This window comes from Eublepharis macularius, chromosome 1, assembly GCF_028583425.1.
Source record: "Eublepharis macularius isolate TG4126 chromosome 1, MPM_Emac_v1.0, whole genome shotgun sequence".
NCBI classification, from domain to species: domain Eukaryota; kingdom Metazoa; phylum Chordata; class Lepidosauria; order Squamata; family Eublepharidae; genus Eublepharis; species Eublepharis macularius.
The window spans coordinates 164,388,272-164,415,236 of NC_072790.1; the positions used below are offsets into that span (position 1 = coordinate 164,388,272).

The 26,965-nt window shown below is 40.9% G+C and overlaps 1 protein-coding gene across 6 annotated transcripts in view; it reads left to right on the forward strand.

Moving 5' to 3' along the window:
- The window catches only part of VIT (vitrin), a 78,613-nt gene that overhangs the window by 48,275 nt on the left and 3,373 nt on the right, over positions 1-26,965 (forward strand). For 2 of the 6 annotated variants that reach the window (XM_054978299.1, XM_054978309.1), the window contains exons 10-16: positions 4,330-4,368; positions 4,461-4,517; positions 6,195-6,257; positions 13,965-14,027; positions 21,860-22,007; positions 22,454-22,557; positions 25,780-26,006. In XM_054978299.1, the coding sequence (XP_054834274.1) occupies positions 4,330-4,368; positions 4,461-4,517; positions 6,195-6,257; positions 13,965-14,027; positions 21,860-22,007; positions 22,454-22,557; positions 25,780-26,006 (701 nt within the window). Of the gene's footprint in view, positions 1-4,329; positions 4,369-4,460; positions 4,518-6,194; positions 6,258-9,777; positions 9,826-13,964; positions 14,028-21,859; positions 22,008-22,453; positions 22,558-25,779; positions 26,007-26,965 lie in introns of all 6 variants that reach the window. The other 4 variants (XM_054978343.1, XM_054978318.1, XM_054978326.1 and 1 more) reach the window with 4 other exon arrangements.

The window sequence follows — 26,965 nt, forward strand, 5'->3', positions numbered from 1 at the left end:
ACCAGGAAGGTCATGGTTATAAGTTATAACTTTTGTTAAATATCTGGATTATTGTTTTCATTCCAGAAAGTCACATGGGGGGGGATCTATTTTAATAATTATTGGACCAATACTCACAATTTAGTGAAAACAGTAATCATGCCCTTTCTGAACTAAAAGGAAAATTTTAAGTGCTTCCCCCCCACACCCTGAGGCATTAAGAGTGGGGAAGGGGTTGGAAGACCTGGCCTCCAGATTCTGCCACGGACAACCTGGGGGCTGAGGCAGGCTTCCTCTCTTTCTTTTCCTCCCCACTGCTGCTGCCTCTGAGAGGTACTTTAAAATGCCAATGTGCTTTTCTACCTCCTCAACATGATTCCCAATTCTGATAGTATTGAAAGCATAAATATTGGAATCAGGAATTGTTGGTGGGGGAGGCTTTTGCAGTATCCGATATTTCCAGTCCAATATCCAGCAGCCCACACCTATCACAAATGTTATAAGCAGTTACTGGCTAGTGTCCATGACGTCTGTAAAGACCAATGAATAGTTTTATCTTCCTAATCCTTATCCTGGTTCTGTGGACATTTATAATTTATAAATATATATTTTTGTTGTTTAAAAATTAGAGGTTGTTTGCTCCCTTGCAGTCCTGTAGCAAAGAAATGCTCCTTAATAAGCCTCCCAAAGCTGGCAACCACCAGTAAAGCAATTTCTTACCCTACTGAGTTCTACCACCAAATCATGATACCGTCTGCCCTTTTTAAAGTGCTATTCACTTGCTTAATTCGTCAGTGCACTTCTAACCAAACAAAGAAAAGCCATCAGACAAGATTTGTCCCTTGCACTGTGGTGATGCCTCCTGTGTTGAAACTCCCAGAATATTTGTTTTGTAGAGATGGAAATTCTCCGTTTTTGAACGGGTCTAGCCCAAAGGACCCACTAAGAGGTTATAGGAGCCATCCTAAGGAGATCTACTCACAAGTAAATTTCATTATCTAATGGGGCTTACTCACAGGAAAGTGTCCTTAGGATTGTAGCCTATAGCAGTACGTTAAATATTGGGGGGAGGGGGGATGCTTAGCTGTCCCCAAAACTCAGTTTCCATTCTGAGCAGCCATTTATCTTACATATATATGATGCATTCTGGGAATCCAGCTTGGCTAATTTGCATTCATCCATGTTATGGAGACTAAATGGAAAAGCAAAAAACCCCACTTTCCAATGCTTTAGTATCTGTTAAGACTGGAAAGTTATTTTATTTACTTTGTTAAATATTGTTACAGTTGAGAATTTTTTTAAAAACTTTTTGAGTTTTAGGAATGTTGCCATTTCTTCTTATAGATGTCTAATTCAGTGCATCGTTTAAAAAGTGGCCTTAGTGTAAAACCAAACAACCTTAGTGGTTTATCAGTTGTTTATACCACTTTAAGAACCTGAAGTCAGTCCCACACTGGAGGCATTCTTTGCCAACCGATCGATACCATTCTGGCATTAACTGCATGTAGAACTACAGCACAGGATCTATAACTGGTGAATTTTACACCATTTGAAATAATCCACCAGAGGGATTTTCTTATTCCCGCAGTGAGTGGTTCTGATCTGACTCTCCCACTGTTTATTAACATCTGTTGAAGTTTGCCACCGCAACCTTTTTTAAAAACGTGAGCTGTTTTTAGCTATTACTTAATGGCATCATGTTATTCTTTTATTGTTACTGCACTGCTGTTAAGCAGCCAATCTGCTAATCCTGCATCCAATGCCTAGGAAGCAATTTACACAACTCCTCCCTGCCCCAGCTGGAAACTCCAAATCCTCCCTCTCAGATTCAATATTCCCCATGGAAACTCTACACTAAGACATGGGCCAACTCTTGATAGAGTTACAAGTTCTGATGGTTTTTTTAACAATTGTGGCAGCTATTGCTGCATTGCCTGGAGCCCGCAGGTAAGATGATAACTAGTGTTGTTTCTTAATGGTGCTTTAGCGCCAATCATTTTTTTAAAAAATAAGGATGACAACAGCAGATGTTGCAGCATAGCCTGCTGCTAACAGGACAGGATTGTAATGATCAAGGTGGACCAACTGGAACATGGGGGAGGGGGGCATTCTTAACAGTATGCCCCAAGCAGCAACCCCTAGTCTGCATTACACCACATGACTGTGATATTTCAAAATAGCACAGAAATCATCCACAGCACAGAAGCCACCTTGAGTTCTTAGAGGAAGGTGAGGTATACATGTTTTAAGGAAAATTTAAAAAATGAATTATACCACTGTTTCACAACATTAGAAAATAATCACAACAAACTGGCATAATGAAAATTGGAAGTAACATAAATAAATAATAAGTGCAGAACTGCAGGTTATTATTGAACTCATCTGGAAATGCCATTGAGACTGATGGCAGTTGAACTGCAGCTGATTTGTGGATTGAATAGAGACTCTGAGTGGACATCTCATTACCAGAAGTAACTGCCTTAAGGCATTCCATTCAGATTCAGCAATGGAGGGACGGGATCACACCCAGCCTGGATTGTGCACTCCACCTTTTTTATGACTTTTGCAACTGATTTACATTTACATGGCCCTCACTTTCTGCACCCTTTCCTCCCTCCCCTCACCACCTATATATCTCTGGCCAGTTTCTTCATACCCTCCATGCATCTGACGAAGACAGCTGTGGTTCTCAAAAGCTTATGCTACAATAAAGTTGATTGGTCTTAAAGGTGCTACTGGACTCTACTATTTTGCAACTCCAGACTAACATGGCTAACTCCTCTGGATCTATGGGTTTAAGAGTTATAGTTGAATCAAGGGAGCTCGGGGGGGGGGTCTCTAAAAGAATGCTCAGCACCTCATTATCAGGATTCTTCAACCCATTCCATGGATGGTTCCACAAATCAGCTGCAGTTCAACTGCCATCAGTCTCAATGGCATTTCCAGATGAGTTCAATAATAACCTGCAGTTCTGCACTTATTATTTATTTATTTATGTTATTTCCAATTTTCATTATGCCAGTTTGTTGTGATTATTTTCTAATGTTGTGAAACAGTGGTATAATTTATTTTTTTTATTTTCCTTAAAACATGTATACCTCACCTTCCTCTAAGAACTCAAGGTGGCTTCTGTGCTATGGATGATTTCTGTGCTATTTTGAAATATCACAGTCATGTGGTGTAATTCAGACTAGGGGTTGCTGCTTGGGGCATACTGTTAAGAATGCCCCCCTCCCCCATGTTCCAGTTGGTCCACCTTGATCATTACAATCCTGTCCTGTTAGCAGCAGGCTATGCTGCAACATCTGCTGTTGTCATCCTTATTTTTTTTTAAAGTGATTGGCGCTAAAGCACCATTAAGAAACAACACTAGTTATCATCTTACCTGCGGGCTCCAGGCAATGCAGCAATAGCTGCCACAATTGTTAAAAAAACCATCAGAACTTGTAACTCTATTAAGAGTTGGCCCATGTCTTAGGACTTAAAGGTCACCATAGTTCAACAGAAACATTTCAAAAACAAAATTTGACTCTATCAGACTTGGATTGAATAAAGACTATGAATGGTTATCTCATTACCAGAAGTAACTGCCTTAAGGCATTCCATTCAGATTCAGCAATGGAGGGACGGGATCACACCCAGCCTGGATTGTGCACTCCACCTTTTTTATGACTTTTGCAACTGATTTACATTTACATGGCCCTCACTTTCTGCACCCTTTCCTCCCTCCCCTCACCACCTATATATCTCTGGCCAGTTTCTTCATATCCTCCATTCTTCTGACGAAGAGAGCTGTGGCTCTTGAAAGCTTATGCTACAATAAAGTTGATTAGTCTTAAAGGTACTACTGGACTCTTTACTCTCAAACCCATGTAAGTGTATCCTGTAGACATGTCTCAAGTATATACATCACGGTGTGCATCCAACCATCCACAGACTTCTGAGAGTAGGACTTGACCTCTTCCCCTTCCTACTGCATCCCTATGAGTCTCCTGGAAATTTTGCTCCTGGAGATCAGTAGACCATCAGGAACAGCACAAGGGGCAAAGTGGGGGATCTGCAGTGAGGAGGGGACAAGCCAAAATCACTGCCACACTTCTGCAAATACAAATGCTGTACTGTTGGAGGAAGTGTGTGGTTTGATACATACCAATAATATATATATAACTATAAATGTTGACTAATATCTTAGATAAAAATTTTAAATCCAATTTTAAGGATTAAGGATTAGCGAAAGAGTCTTTAACTTCACAAGCTATGACATTAAATTTTAAATTTACTTTAAAATAAATGCCTTATAATGGATTTGAAAACTGTAAGTGATATTCTCCATTCTAATGCCTACTTCAGGGCAGATTCAGGCGGTGCAAGGGAGAATTCAGAATCAAGGTATGTCCAATGACAAATAATGTAGATTAAACACATTTTCTAATTAAAACAAAGTTGAAGTTTACGAACTGACCAATAAAATATTTTTAAAGCATTCAGAAGCACTTCCAGCTACGCAAGTAACAGAAATATCCCTCGCATGAATGCAGGTAAAGCCTTTGTATGACTTATTTTGCTAGTTTCTTTGTAATAATTCTGTCTTCTTGTGTCTCTTGAAAATGAAATTTTGTAATCCCATTTTAAACATGTTTCTTCAGAAGCAAATCCTTCAGATTGGTCTTACTTTCCAAAAAAGGTTGCCAGGTCCCTATACCCTTCCAGCAGGAGTGGGGCGGGGGAACCTGGCACTTACTTCGTGCCTCATCTGTGTTATTTTTTGAGTGCGTGCAAAACGTGCACGTGTGCACGCACCCAGCACTTGTGTGATGATGTTATTTCCATGAAATGGTATCATCACACCGGCCATAGTGTGCTCCCACACTTTGCCTGGGGCTAATTCTGGGCCGAATTACACCATGAGAATATGAGACCAGCGACACCTTCAAGACCAATACAATTTTCAGGGTATAAGCTTAAACCTCCCTTCTAGAGCTTTCTAGAGCTTTCTAGAAGGGAGCTCTGAGCCTCTGACTCTCAAAAGCTTATACCTTGAAACTCAAATCCTACTGCACTACTGAAAACCAGCACAGCTACTTGCCAGAAACTATTGCTTCATCAGAAGAGGTTGAATAAAATAAACTGGATTGGCTTGATTAAACATTTTACAAATCTCACGCTAAGCTCTCAGGAGTCGGACTTTAACAGACTTCTGCACGACATGATCTGGATTGAAATGCCTAGCCTATTGAAATTAATTGAACCTGAAGTGTCTGATATATCTTAAGTGACTTCATTTTCCCCCCTTCCAACTAGAGATGCTTGGACGACTAAATAGCACTACATATTCAGCCCCCGGACCTGGATAGCCCAAGCAGGCTCAGCCTCAACAGATCTCAGAAGCCTAAGCACGGTTGGCTTTGATTAGTAATTGGATGGGAGAATTCTAACAAAGACAGAGGTTCAGAAGCAGGCAATGGCAAACCATTTCTGTTGGTCTCTTACCATGAAAACTCCAGCAAGAGTTGCCATAAACCAGCTATGACTTGAAGGCACTTTCCCCCACCAGATTAACAAGAGGGAACCTATCTTCTTGTCTTCTGAATATAATTCATAACACACGATCATTACATTGAATAACAACCTATATTGTTAGAAAAACAGACTTTTATTTATTTATTTAGGTTTTTTACTAAAAACTTTACTAAAATAAATCTCTTTATGGTTTTAGCCTGGTCTAGTGCCCAGACTTAAGATGATTGAAAGTGATTTGTGAAAGACAATGCTTCCCATCATATAAACATGTCTTCCATCCCATTGTCTCTTCTGGTCAAAAGGAGGTTCAAGTGAATTAAAAACAATATAAAAACTGGCAAGAACCAGAAATAAAAGTGAAATAAGTATACACACCGTGAGAATTAGTTTCTCTTTCAAACTGCTTTTAAACTACCATCGGTCTCTCTCTTCAAGGAGTGTCAAGTAGGCCCAGCTTCCAGAGAAGAATAAATGCAATATATGGAAGAATCTGTGCAGCAATTTACAGAGTCATGCACATTATAAAGATTTTTCTTAAAAAACAAAACAAAAACCATAGGCTCAACATTTTAAAAGACCAGAAGAGAAAGGACTGGTTCTGTACTATAAATATAAAAGTGTTCTTTGTACATAGAAAACGCATCCTTTTTCATCCTAGAATTTATTCCTCTGTAAATCTTTTTGTCAAATCACAGGTATTCAACGCCAAGAACCAATTGCTTCATTCCGAAAGCCTGCCAGTTCTACTGTAAATCTGGGTAATTTTTCATTTCAGCCTCTAGTAGTTTTTTTTTTTTTTTTAAACGGGAAATTTGGGATTTCTACAACATTTGATGTCTGAGCAGGGCTTTTTTTCTGGGAAAAGAGGTGGTGGAACTCGGTGGGTTGCCCTCAGAGAAAATGGTCACATGGCTGGTGGCCCAGCCCCCTGATCTCCAGACAGAGGGGAGTTTAGATTGGGCAATCTAAGCTCTCCTCTGTCTGGAGATCAGGGGGCGGGGCCATCAGCCATGTGACCATTTTCAAGAGGTTCCGAAACTCCATTCCCCCACGTTCCCCCTGAAAAAAAGCCCTCTGTCTGAGTACATTTTTCCTCCATTGCACTGGGTTTCTTCGCCTGAACAGAAGCTAGGGTTGCCAGCCTCTAGATGATGGCTGGATATCTCCCAGAATGACAACTGATTTCCAGGCCCTTGGAGCAAATGGTTGCATTGGAGGGTGGACTTTATGGCATTATACCCTGCTGAGGTCTCTCCCTTCCCCAAACCCCACCCTCACCAGGCTCCACCTCCCCACCCAAATCACCAGGCATTTCCCAATCTGGAGGTGGCAACCCTAAAAGGAAACCCCGGGTTCTTTCACCAGGACGTCAATGGGCTCAGACTAGAGTAAATTAATAGGACTGCATCGCAAAATTATTCTTTCCAGCCAACATCACTCATGTTGATTGAAAAGAGTTCTGTTTTCTTGGAAGTGGGCCGTATATGGCATCAGGGGCTGCCCCCCTAAAAAAAAAAGCCTTCCACCAAATGACCAGCATAATTACTATAGCATGTTGTAGGGCTATTTGCCAGCAGCTGGCAGAACTGAAACAAGTGATGAAATGTTCATCCTGACACACACAGTTTGTCACACCAGACTTCATCAGTATTGATAACATCAAATGGATTTTTTCTTACCCATGTTATAAAAATGTCAATTCTTTTGAAAACTTAGTTCAGAATAAACAGCTGTTCACAAAGTACACAAAATTCTTAGTAGTGCTACATTCGGCACAGTTTGTGTTCACATCTTGTGTTGATCTTATGTGCAGTTAGTTCAGAATACACACTTGTAATGTTTGTATTAAATGTCCTGCCTACTTCCAGAAACATTATTTCACCCCCTTCCCTGGTGTACTTTCCATTCAGGGTTTGCTTCAAAATCTGGTTAAGAGCATTTATCCTGACAGTCAATTCATAATTTCCTCTAGCTATTTCCCATACATGTAAACAAATTATATAAGACATCACTTTGCTCACTAGCTTATTCCTGGCATCAGCTTCTTTGGTTTGTGTATGTGTTTTACACTGCAATCCCAAATACATGCACCCTTAACCTCAGTTTTTCCAGAACACTGGACTAATGCAATACAGAAGCATTCCTATGTGCCAAAGCACACCCCCCCCCCAAACTATCGCATCAAGGTGGGTGCCACGCACCTGCAAAGTTCTCAAATATGTAAATGGCTCTATCAGCCTTGCAATCTAAGTGGACAGGGATGACAAAGAGCAGAAGGAAATTCATAGCACAAGAAAGGAAGAAAGATCAGACTGGCTAGAAAATTCTGGGAACAGAGTGAATACAGCTAGGAGTTTTAGGCCATTGGGCAGAGTGTGTTACCAGGCTTACTCAGCATGCTTCATGCTTACAAACAAGTGTATCGTTTCAAATTGTGTTGATTTATACCTAATCTTTCCTTTCCCTCCTCGGTTCTCCTGCCTCCATGATATCTCATAATACAAATGAAAACAATTAATTTCACAATATATTTAATACCATACACACAACAGAATGATAAATCTTCACCTTATGGTAGACAGCTGTGTACCTCTGCATGCTGGTCTATTTCTTCATAGGCTGACCTGTAAAAAGGATCCTGCTTGGACCATTGAATTGTAGGCTGCATGCTCAGGCTTGGGAAATTCCTAGAGGTGAGTCCTGGGGAATGTGGGTTTAGGGGAGGGAAGGGACCTTAGTGGGTTATAAGGCCACAGAGTCCACCCTCCAAAGCTGCTATTTTCTCTAGGGGAACTAATCTCGGTCATCTGGGCATCAGTTGCAATTCCAAGAGATCTCCAGGCCACACTGGAGATTGGCAACCGAATAGATTCTGTAGCTTGGCTCTGGGTGAATCAGTATACCAGGCATAGCAACTAGGGTTGCAAGTCCCCCACTGAGGGATCCCACCCTCCACCCCTGCCCATGCTTACCTGGCCGGCAGGGGGGAAAGCGGGGGAACAAGCCTCCTGGGGCGTGGTCCTTGGTGGCACACCATGCTCCTGTGCACTGCAGTGGGCCAATTTTGGCCCAAAATGGGCCCAATTAGGCCCTCTGCAGAATGCAAGAGCCCTGCTGGGGCAGTGCAACAGACCCTAGACTGCTCCTGTGCTTTACAGCGGACCAATTTAGGCCCATTTGAGGCTGAATCGGGCCTATTTGGGGCCGAATTGGGCTCATTCTAGGCCTAAATTGGCCCACTGTGGAGCACAGGAATACTCCAGGGCCTATTGCTCTGCCCTGATAGTGCTCCCATGATCCACAGATTTCAGCCCAAAATAGGCATGATTCGGCCCCAAATAGTCCCGGTTCAGCCCCAAACTGGATTAAATTGGCCTGGTGCAGAGTGCAGGAGCACTTCAGGGCCCATCATGCCACCCTGGGAGCACTCCCAGGGCAGCACATGGCCTGCATGATGATGTCACTTTCCAGAAGTGATGTCATCGCATAGCTCCAGGAGCACGTGCATGCATGTGAGGACAAGACTAAGGTAAGTGCCAGATCTCTCACCTCCCATCTGGAGGGTAAGGGGACCTGGTAACCCTACTAGCAACAGCTCATCCCTCAGCACCCCAATAGTGGTGAATGGTCACACTGTCAAGCTGCTGCAGCTCCATTCAGAGAGAGGATTATATTAATAAATCCAGTACAATAGCAATGTGTAGCTTCGGTTACTGACTTCCAGGTGAGGTCTGGAGATCTTCCAAAATTAAAAATGATCTCCAGAGACCATATCCCATGGAGGACATTACTGCTTTAGAGGGGGAGTCTATGGCATTATACCCCACTGAGGTCCTTCCTCTCCCCAAACTCTACCCTCCCCAGCTCCACCCCTTGAACCTTTAGGAATCCCAACCCAAAAAAGCCTATGACAATAAAAGCCTGTAACAGCAATCCCACAGGTTTGCATCTTCACAGACCATGAGCTCTAGGCCTCTGCCCAACATTGCCCTGTGGGTGCTACACTATAAAATGTAAAGGAGGCTCAATCAGAGTCTCCCATCCATCCATCCAAAAGTTTACCTCAAGTTCCCAAAATGTTTATTGAATGTTTCTTAACATTTCACTTAAAGCCATGAATGTTGTATATATTCCTGTTATTCCCCTTCTTATAATAAAACTCACTCCTGCAACACAGTTTTAAAAGGGGCTATTTTAAAAGTGTGCCATTTGTTCAATTAACTTTAGATTACGTTCTTAATTTAAATAATTATTATTCTTCCCTCATGTGTAAAAAAGCTACGGAAACAGACTTATGGAAACCTGGATCAAGCCTATTTGATACAGGTAAATACATTAGAGAAAGTCTTTTACCTGCCACCAACTATGTGAAGAAACTGTGAGGTTGTTTCTGAGATGAACAGGTGACAGCCAGAGACAGGGCTTTTTCAATAGTGGCACCTCACTTTTGACTGCCATTCCCCATGAGACCCATGAGAGTGACCCCATAGGTTACTCTCTTTTAGGCATATGTCAAAAACATCTCATATCAACCCCTAGCCTTTAAGGGGTTGATATTTTATCATCATTTTTAGTCTGAAAACTAAGCTGCTTGGTTATTTACTAATTATTTTAAGCTGCTCAATTATTTATGTTTTTATGTGCTGGCTAGATTTTTAAAAATTCCATATTTTAATTAAATTTGTAATCTTTTATTCTTTTATTATGTTTTATTTTGTTGTAAGTCACCCCTGGGAGGTTCCCAGGAGAGGTAGCATAAACATTTTCTAAATGAATACATTTCCTCTCACTATTTTATGTTTTATAGTACATTGGACCAATAGTGGCCATTTTCACACTACTTACTTGCTTCTGGAACATTGTGAAACGTAGCACAAAAACTGTGGAAGATAGCGCCTTCTCGCGAGAGTTTTGCGCGATGTCGTGCAAAACTCTCATGAGAAGATGCTATCTTCCGTGGTTTTTGCGCTACATTTCACGATGTTCCAGAAGCAAGTAAGTAGTGTGAAAATGGCCAGTGTTTGCTGCCATGTTGCTCCAAAAGCAAAAGCAAAACCAGTAACACAGTTCACGTAATACCTTTTATTAGGACCAAACAAAATAACACAAAATGGCGTGTAAACTGTTGAGTTCACCAGAACTCTTCGTGAGGCTGGATGTTACAAAATAAGAACATTAAAGGGAGTAGAATTAAAAAACAGATGTCTGAGGCCATAATTTTAAAACCTGTTTGTGCCAATCTTCTGTGCTTAATGCTGAGCAGGCATACAGATTTAAAATCATGCTGATATCAAGTTGCACCTTGGCTTTCTGAGAGCAAGAAGTAGCAAATGGTTTCTCTCTGTTGAAAAAACAATGGCCAACAATTGCCTCTGCATCCTTCTAACAATCAGACGAGACTCTTGAACATAATGATAAAAGTAGATTCATCTAATGAATATTATGTCCACAACCTGTTCGAGCCTGTGGGCACCTTTGACATTTTGACCCAGTGTGGTGAATGCAACCATTAAATGGCTGCTGCAGGAGGCAGAGCCAACCACAAAATGTCAGGGAGCGAGGTAATGCATAACTAATATTACCTCTTCGACATTTCAGGCAGAAGTTCTGTTTAATGGGATGCATTTTTAAATGAATACATTGTTTAAAAAAATATTTTCTTGCGTATACCTGTAGCTTACCTTCAATCATGGAGTGAATATCCTTGTAGTGTGAAGGCAGCTGCTGCAAAAGCAACATTTTAAAAAATCTGCACAGCCAGTCATCTCTCCAATGGCCAATCAGACGCCCTGTTCTGCAAACAGCCCCACCTGGCCCTGCTCACTTTCTGAAAACACTTGGTGGGCACCAAAAAATGTGTTGGCAGGCACCATGGCACCCATGGGTACCATTTTGGGGGACCATGGTATAAGTTGTTTTTAATCTCTTGATGACAGGCAAGGTTAAGTCAATGGGCTCAGAAGGGAGCTACTTTGTTTAGGATTGTACTGTAAAACTTTCCTGCATATATAATTCATATCTTATGTAGAACTATTTGTAAACTGGCCTTATTTATTCAAATCCCTGCAACTCCAGATTCTTAGAGAAATACAACTTAAGACACATTTATGATCTTTCAAACTTTTGTGATTCCATTTCATTTAAGACATGTTGATGAGTGCTTCCACTTGTTGCTTTTATGCCTAGATTGCAGAAACCAGGGTAGAAATTCAAGTCCTCTCTGCAGTCTTCCCCTGTGCAGGGATGTCTCATCCAATAGGCAGCTCTAGGCGACTGTCCAGGGGCCAAACAGACCAGCTGCCTCCCTGCCTGAGAGCCAGTTTGGTGGTTAAGAGCATGGGACTCTAACCTGGGGAACAGGGTTTGATTCCCCACTTCTCCACTTGAAGCCAGCTGGGTGACCTTGGTCAGTATAGGAGCACTCTCAGCCCCACCCACCTCACAGGGTGTTTGTTGTGGGGATAATAATAACATACTTTATAAACTGCTCTGAGTGGGCATTAAATTGTCTTGAAGGGTGGTATATAAATCAAATGTTGTTGTTGTTGTTGTTGTTGTTGTTGTTAGGGAGGTGCCCCACACCACTATGGAAAGCCGGAAGCAGGGAGCTTGTTCCCTCCCTCAGGAGAGAACAAGATAGGGCAGGCTTTGCTCTCCTTGCAGGTGACTAATGCACTGGCTACAGGGTGAAGGGAAGATGGATGGCATGTTCCTGCCTCCTTCTGCCTCCCTGTGGTGCAAGGGGAGGAGAGGAGAGGAGCAACTTAGGCATTGTCACGGGCTGGGCCAGCCCAAGCAGGGTGGTTCAAGTCCAAACCTTAAAGCCAAAGTCAAAGGGGAGTTCCAAGAGCAAAAGCCAAGTCAAACCGGTGGTCAGAGCACGAGATAAAGCCAGGAGTGAGTCCAGAGTCCAAAAGCAAGGTCAGGCACAGTCCAAGGTCAGTCACCGATAGTGTCAGGTCCAAAAGCAGGCACGGGCAAGGTTCACGAAACACGGAGTGGTTGCAAGCAGTAGACACGTTGCTTCCACGCCCAGCAGTTCCTCCAGACTGGCTCTTATAGCCAGGCGTGGTTTTCAGCCAGCTGCTGGGGCTCTATCCTGTCACTACTCATCATCACTCTCCAGCAGCTGGCGTTGGCTTAAGAGGCGAGCACTGCGCCGTCTCTCCTGGAGTTCCAGTCTCTGGCGCTGCCTGCGGCGTTCCTTGGGTGTGGGTGAACCTGGGGGGGTGGAGGCTCTTCGCTGCGCTGCACCTGTAGAAGTCCCTGGCTGAGCTTCCTCTGTAGTATTGGAGCTTGAGGGTGCTGGTGCCTCAGCTGCTGGCTGTAAGCTCTGATCAGCCAGCAGCTGTTGCTCCTGATTGCTGGCTTCTGCTGAATCAGGGCTAGGGCTGGCTACACAGGGCTCCTCTTCTCCAGAGGAGTCCTGGCTGGCTACACGAGGCTCCTCTCCTCCAGAGGAGACCTCACTCTCAGACTGGGCCATGACAGGCATCCTGGGCATTCTTGCATAGGGAATTCAAAATCAATAGAACAAACCTGCTCATGTGCAAGGGGTGTCTGAGACACTTTCTGTACTGAGGAGTTTTGCAGAGTCCAGCTTGGAAGAAGAGAAGTAGCTATCCTGACTTTCCATGTGGGCCAATTTTCTATTTACAGCACTGGTCCTGAGTACAAGGCTCAAGCATAAGTAAGATGAGAAATTGCACACTTCACTACGACCTGGGAGTTGGAGGGGGACAATCCAGGCTGCCGACCCACTGTCATGGTCAGCTTTGTTTATGTCACCATTTCAGAAATAAAATCAACTTTTCTTACATGACTCATGATGAGACTGTTGTAGACATTGGATGGGATTGTGTGTTTTTGAAGGCATGTTAAAGTTTGCATTGGGCCCAAAGGATATGAATCATGATGGAGCCAGGAAGTGGCATCATGAATCATGATGGAGCTAGTTAGGCAGCGGTATCAATTTTGATGCACAGATAAAGTTGTTCTTTGCACAGCATACCAAGCTTGGATTCCAAAATTTTACTCTTCCTGTATTTCCTTGAGCCCCAAGCAGTGGTCACACTTTTTAATACAGTTAAGTAGAGCTGAGAACAGTCAATAAACCAATCACTAAAATTTTGGTTGATTAATCAGTGGAAACATTTTTAAAATGAAGGCAATTTTAAACTAGTGAATCTTAAACAGAGTTACTTCCATCTAAATTCCCTGAATTCAGTGGGCTTAGACTGGAATAACTTTGTTTAGGATTACACTGTCTCTCAAAAAGATACCTCTGTTGAGTTGTTATTGATATGTAACGTTATTTACATTTTATTGTTCTTTAATCAATCTCTAATTAGTCCTTATAAGGTGATTTATCATTGCATTTGTAAGAGCTTTTTGTTTTGACATGTTCATGGTTTCTTTCTTTCTTTGCATTTTTAATTAAATAAGCATATTATTGAACATTCCAGGTTTCAGTTCCAAAGAAGACTTGGTCCCAAAACCTTTGGAGCCAGTTTCCCAGGGAAATCCAAGTATGTGAATAAATTGAAATGTCAGAATGGAGATAGCCATTCCTTAATTTTTTATCCTGGCCTATAATATACTCCTCTGATCTTTTTTGGGGAGTGGGAGGTGTTCTGGTTTGAAATTTTTTTCTGAGTGAAGCTGGACTGAGCTTGTATTTTTAATGATGGGCCATTTCCACACATCCCAATTATAGCGTGAACCTCGCGCATACTTTCGCTCTCTCCCCGCTAGAACCCAAGAATACCTGTCTTATCCCACTTCCGTTTATTCTGCGTTGTTCCGCATTATACGCAGTTGGTGGGAACTTCTGAAGATGATTCTTAACTTTGGGGAACGTACTGCCATTGTGGAAGCCCGCTCCCCTTTTCCTTTTGCTGGTGGGCAGTCCAAACAATTAAAAAAAAAAAAAGATGGATTTTGCGCAATTATGCAATTATGAGTTGATTTTTTTGGAGTGAATGATCTAATTTTTTGTTTATTTACCGTGGGTGCCTGGCAATTTGCGTAGTTCCGCCTATCTCTATTGGCCGGCCGGCTTTTTTTTTTACTTTAAAGAAATGCTTTCCACAGTTGCAATGTTTCAACGGGCTTACCGGTTTCAAATGTGTTTGCTTATTCTAATCTCATTCAAGTACTGAAATTTTATCCTGATGTGATTACAGCACTGACTTTCCAGTTTCCCTTCTACTCTGGCAAACTGCGGAGTCACACCAGTCTGTTGTGTGACTCGCACTTTGGAAAGTACAGTCATTGAGGGAACTCTTTCGCCTATCAACCAGTGCAACCAATAGCCCTCAAGAAAAATTTGCTGGAAAAAGAGCAGGCCTATCACAAGCCACCTTGTGGGATGGGCGCCGGATTAATCTATTGAAATAGCGAAATTATGCAAAACTCAGTCTCCAAACAAAAAAAAAGCAGAGACAGGGGGCGGTAAGGCCCCCGACATCAACTGTGACGGGGGCACTCACTGCCCACTGCCCCGTGATTTCTGATGCCAGTGTGAACTGCTGGGAGCAGAATGATGCGGCACGATGTGGGACAATGCGCAATGAAGCCGGTAGCTGGTAAGCGATTCATTGTGCCAAACTTGCGCAATTTTTGCCCATGTGGAAATGGCCATGGTTTATATAGAATCAGTACAATGTAACGGTTACAGTGCTGAATATTGAACAGGGGAGACCTGAGTTCAATTCCCAACTGAGTTAGAAGTTCACGGGGTGACCTTGGACCAGTGAATCTTCCTTAGCCTAGCATACTTCTCAGCATGGTTGTGTGAGTAAAATATAGGAGGGGTGAACCATGCATGTCGCTCTGAGCTCCTTAGAAGAAATATGGGATAAAAATGTGATAGAGAACTTGTTTTTAATTTGACTACTAATTTTGATGCCTGCTGGTTTTTTCTTTGAAGCCACCTTGGGTTCTTTGGAAGAATCCAGTAAATAAATGAAGTAGAAGTTCTATCCTTAGTTCTTGTGTCTTAATAGCTGTTCCCCATCCTCCATACTTTTGTCTAATCTGTTTTCAAAACTTTTTATTAAAACAGGCCATGTGAAATATATATAATTTCAAGACTAAGAAGTGTGTGTGTGTGTGTGTGTGTGCACGTGCGCACAAACGTGTGTTATGCTTAGGTTGAGCATGACATTGTAACAACCAGTGAAGGCTCTGGTTTTGATCAGTGGTGGTGCTGGAGGAAGAGATTAGCCTCTTCTTCTTCCTTTGCCCCTCTGATGTAAATTTCTCACCTCTACAAAATAAAAGCTATTTATTCTGCAGTGAGGGGGGAGGTCAGTACAGGTATCACCTTCTACTTTGGGTCTAAGAGCAGCTTGGAGAGGGGCTCATTTGAACTGGGATGTGGTATGACGAAGAGCTTAACCCCACCCCATTCTATACACATAAACACTGACAGTGCTCAGATCAGAATCAGAGCTCCCAGTAGAACTCCCACATTGTCTCCTTTGGCTGATGTTTTATTCTAATTTAAGTACATTGAGATGCTAACATAGTTGATCAAACTGCTGTCTTTTTACAGAAAGATTTAACATGGTCGACAATGTATTGTAGAAGGCTTTCACGGCCGGAGAACGATGGTTGTTGTGGGTTTTCCGGGCTGTATTGCCGTGGTCTTGGCATTGTAGTTCCTGACGTTTCGCCAGCAGCTGTGGCTGGCATCTTCAGAGGTGTAGCACCAAAAGACAGAGATCTCTCAGTGTCACAGTGTGGAAAAGATGTTGGCAGGTCATTTATATCTACTATCTATCTATTTATATCTATATCTAGATATAAATGACCTGTCAACATCTTTTCCACACTGTGACACTGAGAGATCTCTGTCTTTTGGTGCTACACCTCTGAAGATGCCAGCCACAGCTGCTGGCGAAACGTCAGGAACTACAATGCCAAGGCCACGGCAATACAGCCCGGAAAACCCACAACAACCATGGTCGACAATGTTGGTAATTCTACAAGCCAAATCATGCAGAGAGCTAGTTTCATGTTATGTTTTTGTTATTAATTTTTTTTTATCAGAATGTTGATTCCAGTCTTCTCCCATGATTACAATTTTTTAAAGATTTCCTCCCTTCTTTTAATATACATTTATTGGCCAATATGCCTGGGTATGTTATCAGAAAACATCGTCTGAGAACAAAAACATTAATTGCCATTTAAGTTTTGATTCCTTTCCATTTAATCAGTATTTTCTCACCAGCTTGTAAAAAAATAGAAATACGTTGTGAACTCTTGAAGATATCATTTGCAGGTCACTAAAGATCAAATAGTTCTTTAAATTAAAGGGAAGTCTGTTTTAACTTTGGGTGTGTCTGGCGTTCTGTGAACCAAAAGAGTAAGATGAGTAGGGACTTAAGTTTTTAAATGTCTACAACGAAGTTTTTAAATACCTGATCTGGAGAGACAGATCTGAAATCCACAAAGGAGATTATCATTCTTTGAAGAACTACTTTCATGTCTGGCAAAATAGCAATTGCCACTTGAATACAGTAGGGAATTTTCATTCCAAGGCTAATTAAAAAATACTTAAAATAGTTGTAAAAAGAAGAACGTAGGATATAATACAATGCAGAAGAAGTTGTGAAAGTCACACTGGCCTCTGTAGTGTGGTAAAATATTTCACATTCATACAGTATACTACTTAAGTGTGCAGATACAGAATAATAATATAGCAAGACTGAATGCTGCTTTGTATTACAAGAAAACACCTTGCATCTGGAAAGCTAGATGAGAGGAAGAAGGGTTCTAGCTTAGTAATCTCAGTGACATACAAGTTTTGTATGTTCAAGGAGATTTGTCTTGCAGGGGAGCCAGTCAATCATGAAATGTCTACCTGTATTTATCAATGATACAGTCCAGAAAGAGGCTTGTCATGTTCAGAACTGCTCATCTAGAATGCCTCTTAAAGTACAAATCCTGCAATGCTATTGGCCGCAGCTTGATTATTATCAGGCAACATGTGCATATCACTTTTGTAGTCATTCCATTGGCTTCCCATCACTGCCTCTCTCCCTATGCTCCACCGTGGCAGCTTCACTCCTCTGAGCAGGTCTTCTTCAGGTGGGCAAAACTGGAATCTGCCTGTACATATGTATTCTCTGCTGTGGCCTCTACTTTATGGAATGGCCTGCCTGTAAGGAAATGGTTTAGAGAGATATGTTGGAAAGGGATAGGAACTGTAGACTATACTATTGCGTACTGTCTGTTGCATACGGAATAGTTTCACATAATTTAATATGTCATGTCAATTTGCTTAAGTTTTGTTTCAGCATAGTTTTTAGCTCTATATTGGATTTCTGCTTGTTTTCAAATTTCTGCAATCCTTACTCTATGGTATTGTTTTTTAAAGTCCCAGACGTTGATTGTATTGACTTGTACTATGTAATCCCCATTGAGTCTCAACAAGAAAGACAGACTGTAAATAAATAGTTATCAAATGTAATTTCAGGTCTTGAGCATTGTTTAATTAGAGCATGTTCTGTTCAAATACCCATAAATCAAACTCCTCAGTTATTCTTTTCTAATGAGAGTAAGCAGAATATTAGTTCTCTGCTAAGTTTTGGTATGTTTTTATATCTCTGATAAATCAGAGAAGGAACATTTATCTGCTCTGCTTAAGATAGATTAGGTATTCGGATGTCTTATAGGAAAGACATGGAGTTGTTAAATTAATAGATTTTTAAGCCAACCCCCCACTCCCAGATAATACATCTATCCCAGCTAGAGATGGGCACGAACTGAAATACAAACCAAAGTTCAGCAAAAACTGGGCCAGTTTGTGGTTTACGAACCGGCGGTTTGTCAGAGCCCATTTCTTTTCTTTTCTTTTCTTTTCTTTTCTTTTCTTTTCTTTTCTTTTCTTTTCTTACTAAGAAAAGGGGGATACAGAATAAAGAGGGATGGGGAAAAGAAGTTCATATTATATCACTAATACATTGCACCGTTCAATCTAAAATATTTCTTGTCACATCAATATGTTCTGCAGATCAGCCACTTATTTGCAAATTTTTCCATTCATTTTAAATAGTCAGAACCCATTTCTGACGAACCTCCACGAACTTTAGGCTGGTTCATTTGGTTCATTTTTTGGTTCATCACTGCAGACAGCCTGGTGCTGATCAATCAGTTTCCTAGGAAACATGGGATGGACTTCCTGCAGACTTTCTGCTGACCCGGAAGTAATCTTCTGCTGGCCTGGAAGTGACCTGCTGCTGACCCAGAAGTGATTATTTGCTGACCCGGATGTGATGTTTTCACGAACCAAATGAACTGGTTCGTGAACTGGGGCAGGTTCATGAAAACCGCATAGTTGGGGGGGGGCGGTTTTGGTTCATGCCCATCTCTAATCCCAAGTATTTTCTCAAACTATTTGCAAAAAGAAAAATTATCAGAAAAAGAAATACCAGAAACATTCACAGACCATTATAAAGAATTATACCAAACTGATTATCCAACATAAAAGGTGTTGTTTTAATTATATTTTCATGCCTAAAATTTCAAAAGATGATTAATATTGTTCAAATGCCCAAAATTCAAGATAAAATTAAGAAAGTAGTTTAAAAATGTAAGATTAATAAAATACCTGGGCCAGACAATCTATTGGGAGAATATTGCAATATAATTATGGATCTCTTAATGCAACCTGTAGAGATCCTTTTTAATAAATCTTTGCAAGATTGTATTATACTGGTTATGTAGAAAAATGTATAATTACTTTAATCTACAAAGAAAGTAAAGACTTAGACATTGTTGCTTCATGTGGACCTATGTAGTGCTGAATGTCCACTATTAAAATTTTTTATCATTACTTGCAAACAGATTAAATTCTCTAATGTCTAAATACATAAATTTGAACCAGACTAGATTTGTAAAAGGAAGAACATTAATAACAATACTAGGCGTGAAATATCTGTAACCATGTATGTTGTAACGAAAGAAAAAGAAACATTACTGGTTTATCTAGCTGCTAAAAAGGCTTTTGATCATCTTGAGTGATAATTTATTATCCAAAACTTCAAGGTGGAAAATATATTGGGTAATTTTTAAACAATTCAAAAAATATATTATCAACCAAGAGCAGTATTGCAAATGAATAATAATAATAACATTCGATTTATATACCGCCCTTCAGGACAACTTAATGCCCACTCAGAGCGGTTTACAAAGTATATCATTATTATCCCCACAATGAACACCCTGTGAGGTGGGTGGGGCAGAGAGAGCTCCAGAGAGCCGTGACTAGCCCAAGGTCACCCAGCTGCCTTCAAGTGGAGGAGTGGGGAATCAAACCCGGCTCTCCAGATTAGAGTCCCGTGCTCTTAACCACTACACCAAAACCCTTTGTATTAACAATGGCACATGCCAAGAATGCCCATGGTCAGCAATATATATATATTGCTAGTGAAGAGCACTAACAGCAAATTGATTCAATGGAGCCTACAACTCCAAGATTACAACTCTGATATAGTACACATCAGAGGTAACAAGAAAGTCGTCGCTAATGTACTCTATAGGACCACCTATAGGACCACCTCAAGCAGGTGGTCCTATACACATGTATATGTTGTAAAGGTTAAATGTTATTAATGTAACTGTAAGTTTTAGAATGTTTAGAATGTTTAGAATGTTTAGAATGTACTCTATAGGACCACCTATAGGACCTGCCTCAAGCAGGTGGTCCTATACATATGTTTATGTTGTAAAGGTTAAATGTTATTAATGTAACTGTAAGTTTTAGAATGTTTAACTATTGATGTTGTTTTATATTGTTTATGTGCATGGTTCATCCCATTGCTTCAGAGAGGCTTGAAGAACCTCACCTTGCGCAATGTTCTCAAAGGGTGGGACATATGACAGAATGCACTTTAAAGAAGGTTTCCTAAGTGCGGCACTAGGCACAGCTGGAAGGGAAAAAGTTAACAATTGCCTGGAATGAGAGCTTGATTGACAGGCTGCTCCCTCCTCTCTTTGATTGGCCAGTCATATCCTGCTGTCAGGATGACAGTTGGTTGCTGACAGGATTTTGAGGAGAGTTTGTGTGAGAGTCTGACAGAGAAGGTCAGACATGTTCCCTTCTGGTGTAAGGGAAATCTTTTGCCCTTACTGTAACATCACTGTCTTGAGGAGAAATTCTAGGTAAGAATTCCCAGTGTAAAAGCCAGCACAAGCTGAAACCTGTTTACATAGCCACAAAAGAACTGGGGATGTGTTTTTGGCCGAGTGATTGGGTAATAAGCGGAGATTCCCATTTAAGTCAAGTGAAGAAGGGTTATATCTTCTTAGGTGAAGAATATTAATTCCTACCCAGTGTCTAAAGGGGGTGTTGACTCTGAGGAGGACCCCGGGTCTATTGTAAAGGGGAAACAGTTTTGAACTAACATCAGGAAACCTGAGTTGTAAAAGGGAACTCTGTGAAGAAACATTGTTCCTGTGTTAAACAAAACACCTCTCATTATTAAGGATTAACAACATAGAAACTAAGCTTAAAGGCAACTATTTTGCCTGTGACTTAAGGGGTATTATTGTTCTACCTACAAATTTTACCTCAGCTCTTTTATTTCCTGACTGCCCTTATTCCTTCCCTTGCTGTTCAATAAAGTTGTTGCTTTTTTGAACATTATAGAGTCTTCAGTACCATTTCCAACACAGAGGAAGTGGGCTCCTTCTTTCCATCAAGTTTCTGGGCTGGGCTAAAAAAGGGAAAAGTATAATTGCTTATCAGAGTGGAACACAAAACGAGCTTTAAAATCACAAACAGAGACACCCTACTTGGGGCTACATAGGCCAAGAATGTCCATAGTGAGTGAGTGAGTGAATGAGTGTGTATCCTCTCAGATAAATGAGGTACTAGGATCAGCATAATTAGGATCAACAGATAAAAGGGGTACTAACAGGAGATAAAGAATACAAATGAGCTTATATACATAAGATGTAATATTAGCAGGAACTGATTGTTTAAATTACTTAAAGCAAATATTGGCCTACTGTAATGAATATGGTTTGGTCTCAGAATACTGTTTGAACAAGTCTAAACTTGAAATGCTGGAAATAAAAAAATCCGGTATCATTTATAATTGACATTTATAATTGTTCTTTGACTCTCTGATGAAGTTAGCTGTGGTTCTCGAAAGCTTATGCTACAATAAAGTTGGTTAGTCTTAAAGGTGCTACTGGACTCTACTTCTTTGATTTAGTATGTAATAAATAGAAGTAGTTGTATTATGCAATATTTTTATGTATGTGTATGTGATATGTGTTATATGTGAAATTATACAGAAATTTTGAAAAGGAAAAGCATGGATTATTTTGTGTATTATTTTTTCAGATTGCAAGGTTGATTTATCATTCTTGATAGATGGGAGCTGGAGTATTGGAAAACGACGCTTTCAGATTCAAAAACAATTCCTCAAAAATGTAGCTCAAGCCCTGGATATTGGTGTAGCTGGTCCTCTCATGGGAATCATTCAGTATGGGTAAGAAACATATATATTATCAGACCATATGATGTCTCCACATCTTTATATGTAGCTATGATGCAAGAATTTTCTAGAGACATTAGTTTTTTTTTTATTTCAGTAGAATTGAGTCTCATGAAGTTACATAAGACCCCCAGGAATTAGTATTAAAATGTTATAGGATTCCCAGCCTATTTCTCTCAGTACATCACCATAAAACAGGGCCCATTAATTATCAGTTTCAGCACTGCATTCTTTGATCAGGAGCTCAGTTCTACAAATGATTTTAGTACCTATGGAAATGAAATGGATGAATGTATAGTTGGTAAACTCCTAAGTACACACTAAGCTGGATTCTGCTATTAATGATATACTCTTAAAGTAACCTTTAAATGTCCTTTCCTGGGGATAACACAAGGGAAATTTCTCTATATAAGACTTTATTCTGTTTTGTTTGAATATAGTGATGAGCCATCTACTGAATTTAACTTGAAGACCTATTCAAATTCTAAAGATCTGAAAAATGCTATTGAGAAAATACTACAGAAAGGAGGATTATCCAATGTTGGTATGTAACTTGAATGTTACATTTACACCTAATCATCTTAGGAATCAGAAGACCAGCAACAGTGGTATGCTAGATATTCTAGACATATTAAGGTCAAAACCTCTCTCAAGTCACTTCAGTCCATTTCTGGTTTTTTCCCACGAATGGAAAATATTATTTCCTCTAGAAAATTATGAACTAGCACCTGAAAGACCTATCTGAGTAAAAAACATATGACTTTGTGGCATAAATGCACCCATAGTGGACTGTGACGCCAAGTGTGGTACTGCTAGCCTCAGTGTGGGGTTCCAAACAGAAACTATAGCCTGTGTGGTATAATGGTTAGAGCATCAGACTAGGATCTGGGAGACCCAGATTCAAATCTCCACTCTACCATGAAAGCTTGCTGGGTGACTTTGGGCCAGTTATACACTCTTAGCTTAACCTAAGTCACAGTGTTGTTGTGAGGATAAAATGGAGGAGAGAAGAATGATGTAAACCACTTTCTGTTCCCTTTGGGGAGGAAAGGCAAGGTGTTTGTTTGTTTGTTTGTTTGTTTTTTTGTTTGTTTGTTTGTTTGTTTGTTTAAAACATTTATTAGCCATCTCTCTACCTTGCAAGAAATCAAGGTGGCTTACAATATAAATAAAATAAATCATAAAAAGAATAAAAATGAAGTTTAAAACCGTAGTTTAGGACTGCCAATAAACATAGAAACAAAGTTAATTAAAACCAGTGCTAAATAAAAACATGTTCAGCTGCTTCCTGAAGATCAGCAGTGAGGGGGCCAGGCACACCTCACTGGGGATGCTGTTCCATAATCGTGGAACTGTCACCAAAAAGGCGCTCTCACGTGTACCCAGCAGGTGAGCTTCTTTAGCTGATAGGACAGTCAGGACTCAGGAGAGACTCTCCCTGTGATCTTAATTTCCAGGCAGGAACATATGGGAGAAGATGGTCCTCTAGATACCCCAGTCCAAACCATGTAGAGTTTTAAAAGACACAACCAACGCTTTGAATTATACTCAGGAGTAGATTGGTAGACAATATAATTGCTGTTATATAAATGAAGCAAATAACTAAATGAATACCAAATGCCTACATTCTATGGAAAGAAAATAAGTAATAGGGTTTTCATGGAACAATCCATCCCATCATTCACCTTCTAAAACCTTTGCCATCCCTTGTTGATGTGGGGATTCGTGGGATGGCCTTACAGTGGCTAGTCTCCTTTCTCCACGGTTGGGACAGAGGGTGGTGCTAGGGGAGCAGTTGTCATCACATCACCCACTGGTGTGTGGTGTCCCTTAGGGGGTGATACTCTCTCCCATGTTTTTTAACATCTACATGTGTCCCCTTGCCCAGCTGGTGCGAAGTTTCAGTTTGGGTTGTCATCAACACGCAGCAGACACCCAAATTTATCTACTGATGGACGGCCAGCCAGATACCACCCCGGACAACCTGACCAGGGATTTGGAGGCTGTGACTGGATGGTTAAAGCAGAGCAGACTTAAACTGAATCTAAAGAAGACAGAGGTCCTGTATCTGGGTCGTGGGCTGTTGGGTATGAGGATCTGGCTCCCATCCTACAATGGGGCGCCACTTCTGCCTGCTTTGTCACTAAGGAGTCTGGGTGTGGTCTTGGATATCTCCTTATCGATGGAGGCTCAGATCACGGCAGTTGCCAGATCAGCATTTTATTACTTTTGTCAGGTCAGGCAGTTTGCCCCCTACCTTTCATCCGGCAACCTAGCAACAGTGAACCATGCAATGGTCCAGGTTGGATTACTGTAACTCAATTTATGCTGGTCTGCCCTTAGGCTTGCTCTGGAAGTTACAACTGGTCCAGAACACAGTGGCATGTCTTTTGATCGAGACTGTTCTGGTCACTTGTGACACTTGTTCTACGCCAGCTGTACTGGCTCCCAGTGGAATTCCGGATCCAGTTCAAGGTTTTGATTCTGACCTTTACAGACCTTAGTGGACTGGGACCAGCATACCACCTATCACTCTATATTCCCCAGAGAGCACTCCATTCAGCAGGAAAACACCTACTGGTGGTCCCTGACCCCAAGGAGGTTCGTCTTGCTTCGACAGGGTCTGAGACTTTTTGGCCCTGGCCCCAACCTGGTGGAACCCTCTGTCTGAGACAGTCTGGGCCCAGTGGGATTTATTATCATTCTGCTGGGCCCGCAAGACAGAGATGTTCTTCCAGGCCTTTGGTGGTTGAGGCAAGTGGGCCTCCTCCCTGGCCCCCCACCAGAGGGGGGAGTACTTCCTGGTTTCTGCTTTTATTTGTTGTTTGCCATCCGCCACCATGGACCCAAATGATTACATGTGGGATTGTGCAGTATGCAGTGCTGAGAGAGGGTTGTGCAATTGCAACTGCTCTTTTAATGCTACCAGTTTTGTCTGTATTGTATATATATAATGCTACTAGTTTTAATTGTCTATATTGTATTGTCTATATTGTATATTGTATTGTGTTTTAACTGGATGTTATCCGCTCTGAGCGGAGAGTGGATTACAAATTAAATTAGTAATAATAATAATAGTAATAATAATAGTAATAATAATAGTAGCCATTTGTCCCAATCAAGCAAGGATGATACACGTCAAGGCAGAGTCCTTGAAGGATATGGAAATCTACAGAGAGGTTTTATATAAATGCACATTAGGATGTGAGAAGGCCATTTTGACTGCATGGTTTTTATGGGGGCTCACATTTTCACAGACAATGCAATATGGATGGAAGTGTGCATTGCCCTTCAGTTGTCTCAGGCTATATGCATAATGCAACTAGAGTATGGCCATTAATATTTTTGGCTGTTTTTGTTCCTTTCTGTGGTACCGAGTGCACAAAAGGATTATGTGATTCATAAATACCTTATGACTGGAGGAGTAGCTATCTGTCTCCTGGTGGAGTCCAGTAAGTACCAATAGGAGATTTGGTAAAATGTCTATTGGAGTTATTGAAGATCATGCATCTGGGCCTAAGCTATATAATATCTAAGATAAACACCATTCATAAGAGGCCATGGGGGCACCTGGAAGACCTCTCTAAATTCCATTACAATGCTGTCTGCCATTTTACAGTTCCTGCTGTTCTTTTCAGTATCCAATACTATATAAAAATTTATTAATAGTGAGAAGCTTTCTCTTGGAATGCAACATATGCATCTTCTAGTAGGTAAATTAGAACAACTACACTTTGTGTTTTTTTTCTTTCCATTTTCTTCATAGGGAGAGCGCTTTCCTTTGTCAACAAAAACTTCTTTGATGATTCCAATGGGAACAGAGGGGGTGCACCCAACGTTGCCATAGTGATGGTGGATGGATGGCCCACTGATAAGGTGGAAGAGGCTTCAAGGCTGGCAAGGGAATCTGGCATTAACATTTTCTTTGTCACCATTGAAGGGCCAGATGAAAACGAAAAGCAGAATGTTATTGAACCAAATTTTGTGGACAAGGTAATAGAGACTGGGGTACATCAAAACAGAGATAAGACAATTGTTTTAGTACCGTGAACGGATTCACTTTGAAAAACAGTGGAATTTGAACTTTTCCCTCTACTTTTTTGGAGACACTCAATATAGAAGTGGGACGTCTTTGTCCAATATATGCAGAAGGTTGACTGGCTACTGCTCTGGCTTGTAGCTAAGGTGCAGTGAGTGGAATAAAATAGTAAGAGCATGAAAAGTACAAGAGAAGTAGTAAAGAGAAAGCAATCAATCTACTTCAAAATGTAAATCAAGATGAATAGTGTTAAGACATGTTTACTGAACACTGTGTGCCATTGCCTAGTTTTTCTCCAAGATATATGAAAATTCTGGACCCACTTCAGTTAGAACTCATTCTCAGAAACTATATAGTTTAGACTGGTTACACGTTACAGAATGTCCATTCAACTGAGTGAAGCTGGCATGCAGCTGTGGCTAGGAGCCTGGCAAATGAGCTCATGTAAAAGAGGCAGAGTGGACTTTGGGCACCGTCCTTCAAAAAACAACTTTCTCTCCCCCCGGACGCTCCTTCCTGATAATTCTGTACACTTTCTGCTGTCACTCTGCCATTAAGTACATTTCATGGAGCTTCAAAGGCCCTTAATACCTTCAGCTGGGCAGTCTCCAGGTTGAATTTGACTGACTAAAAATCTTGATTTTGTTTTGGTTTTGAAAGGGGCAGAGCTACAGTGAGCCTCTGTGCATTTGCCAGATTGGAAATGCAGAGTTAAACAAGATACAAATCCATATTCTATGATCAATGGTACCCTGACCTTAGATCATGGAAATATTTAGGAGATCAAAAAGGAGGTCAGAAAGAGATGTAATGAATCTTCAGTATGTACACAATAGGCTTCATTCAAATGATACTTTTGCAACATGAACACTGCTCTAGTGAAATGCATAAACAGAGACATGTCATTCCTTCC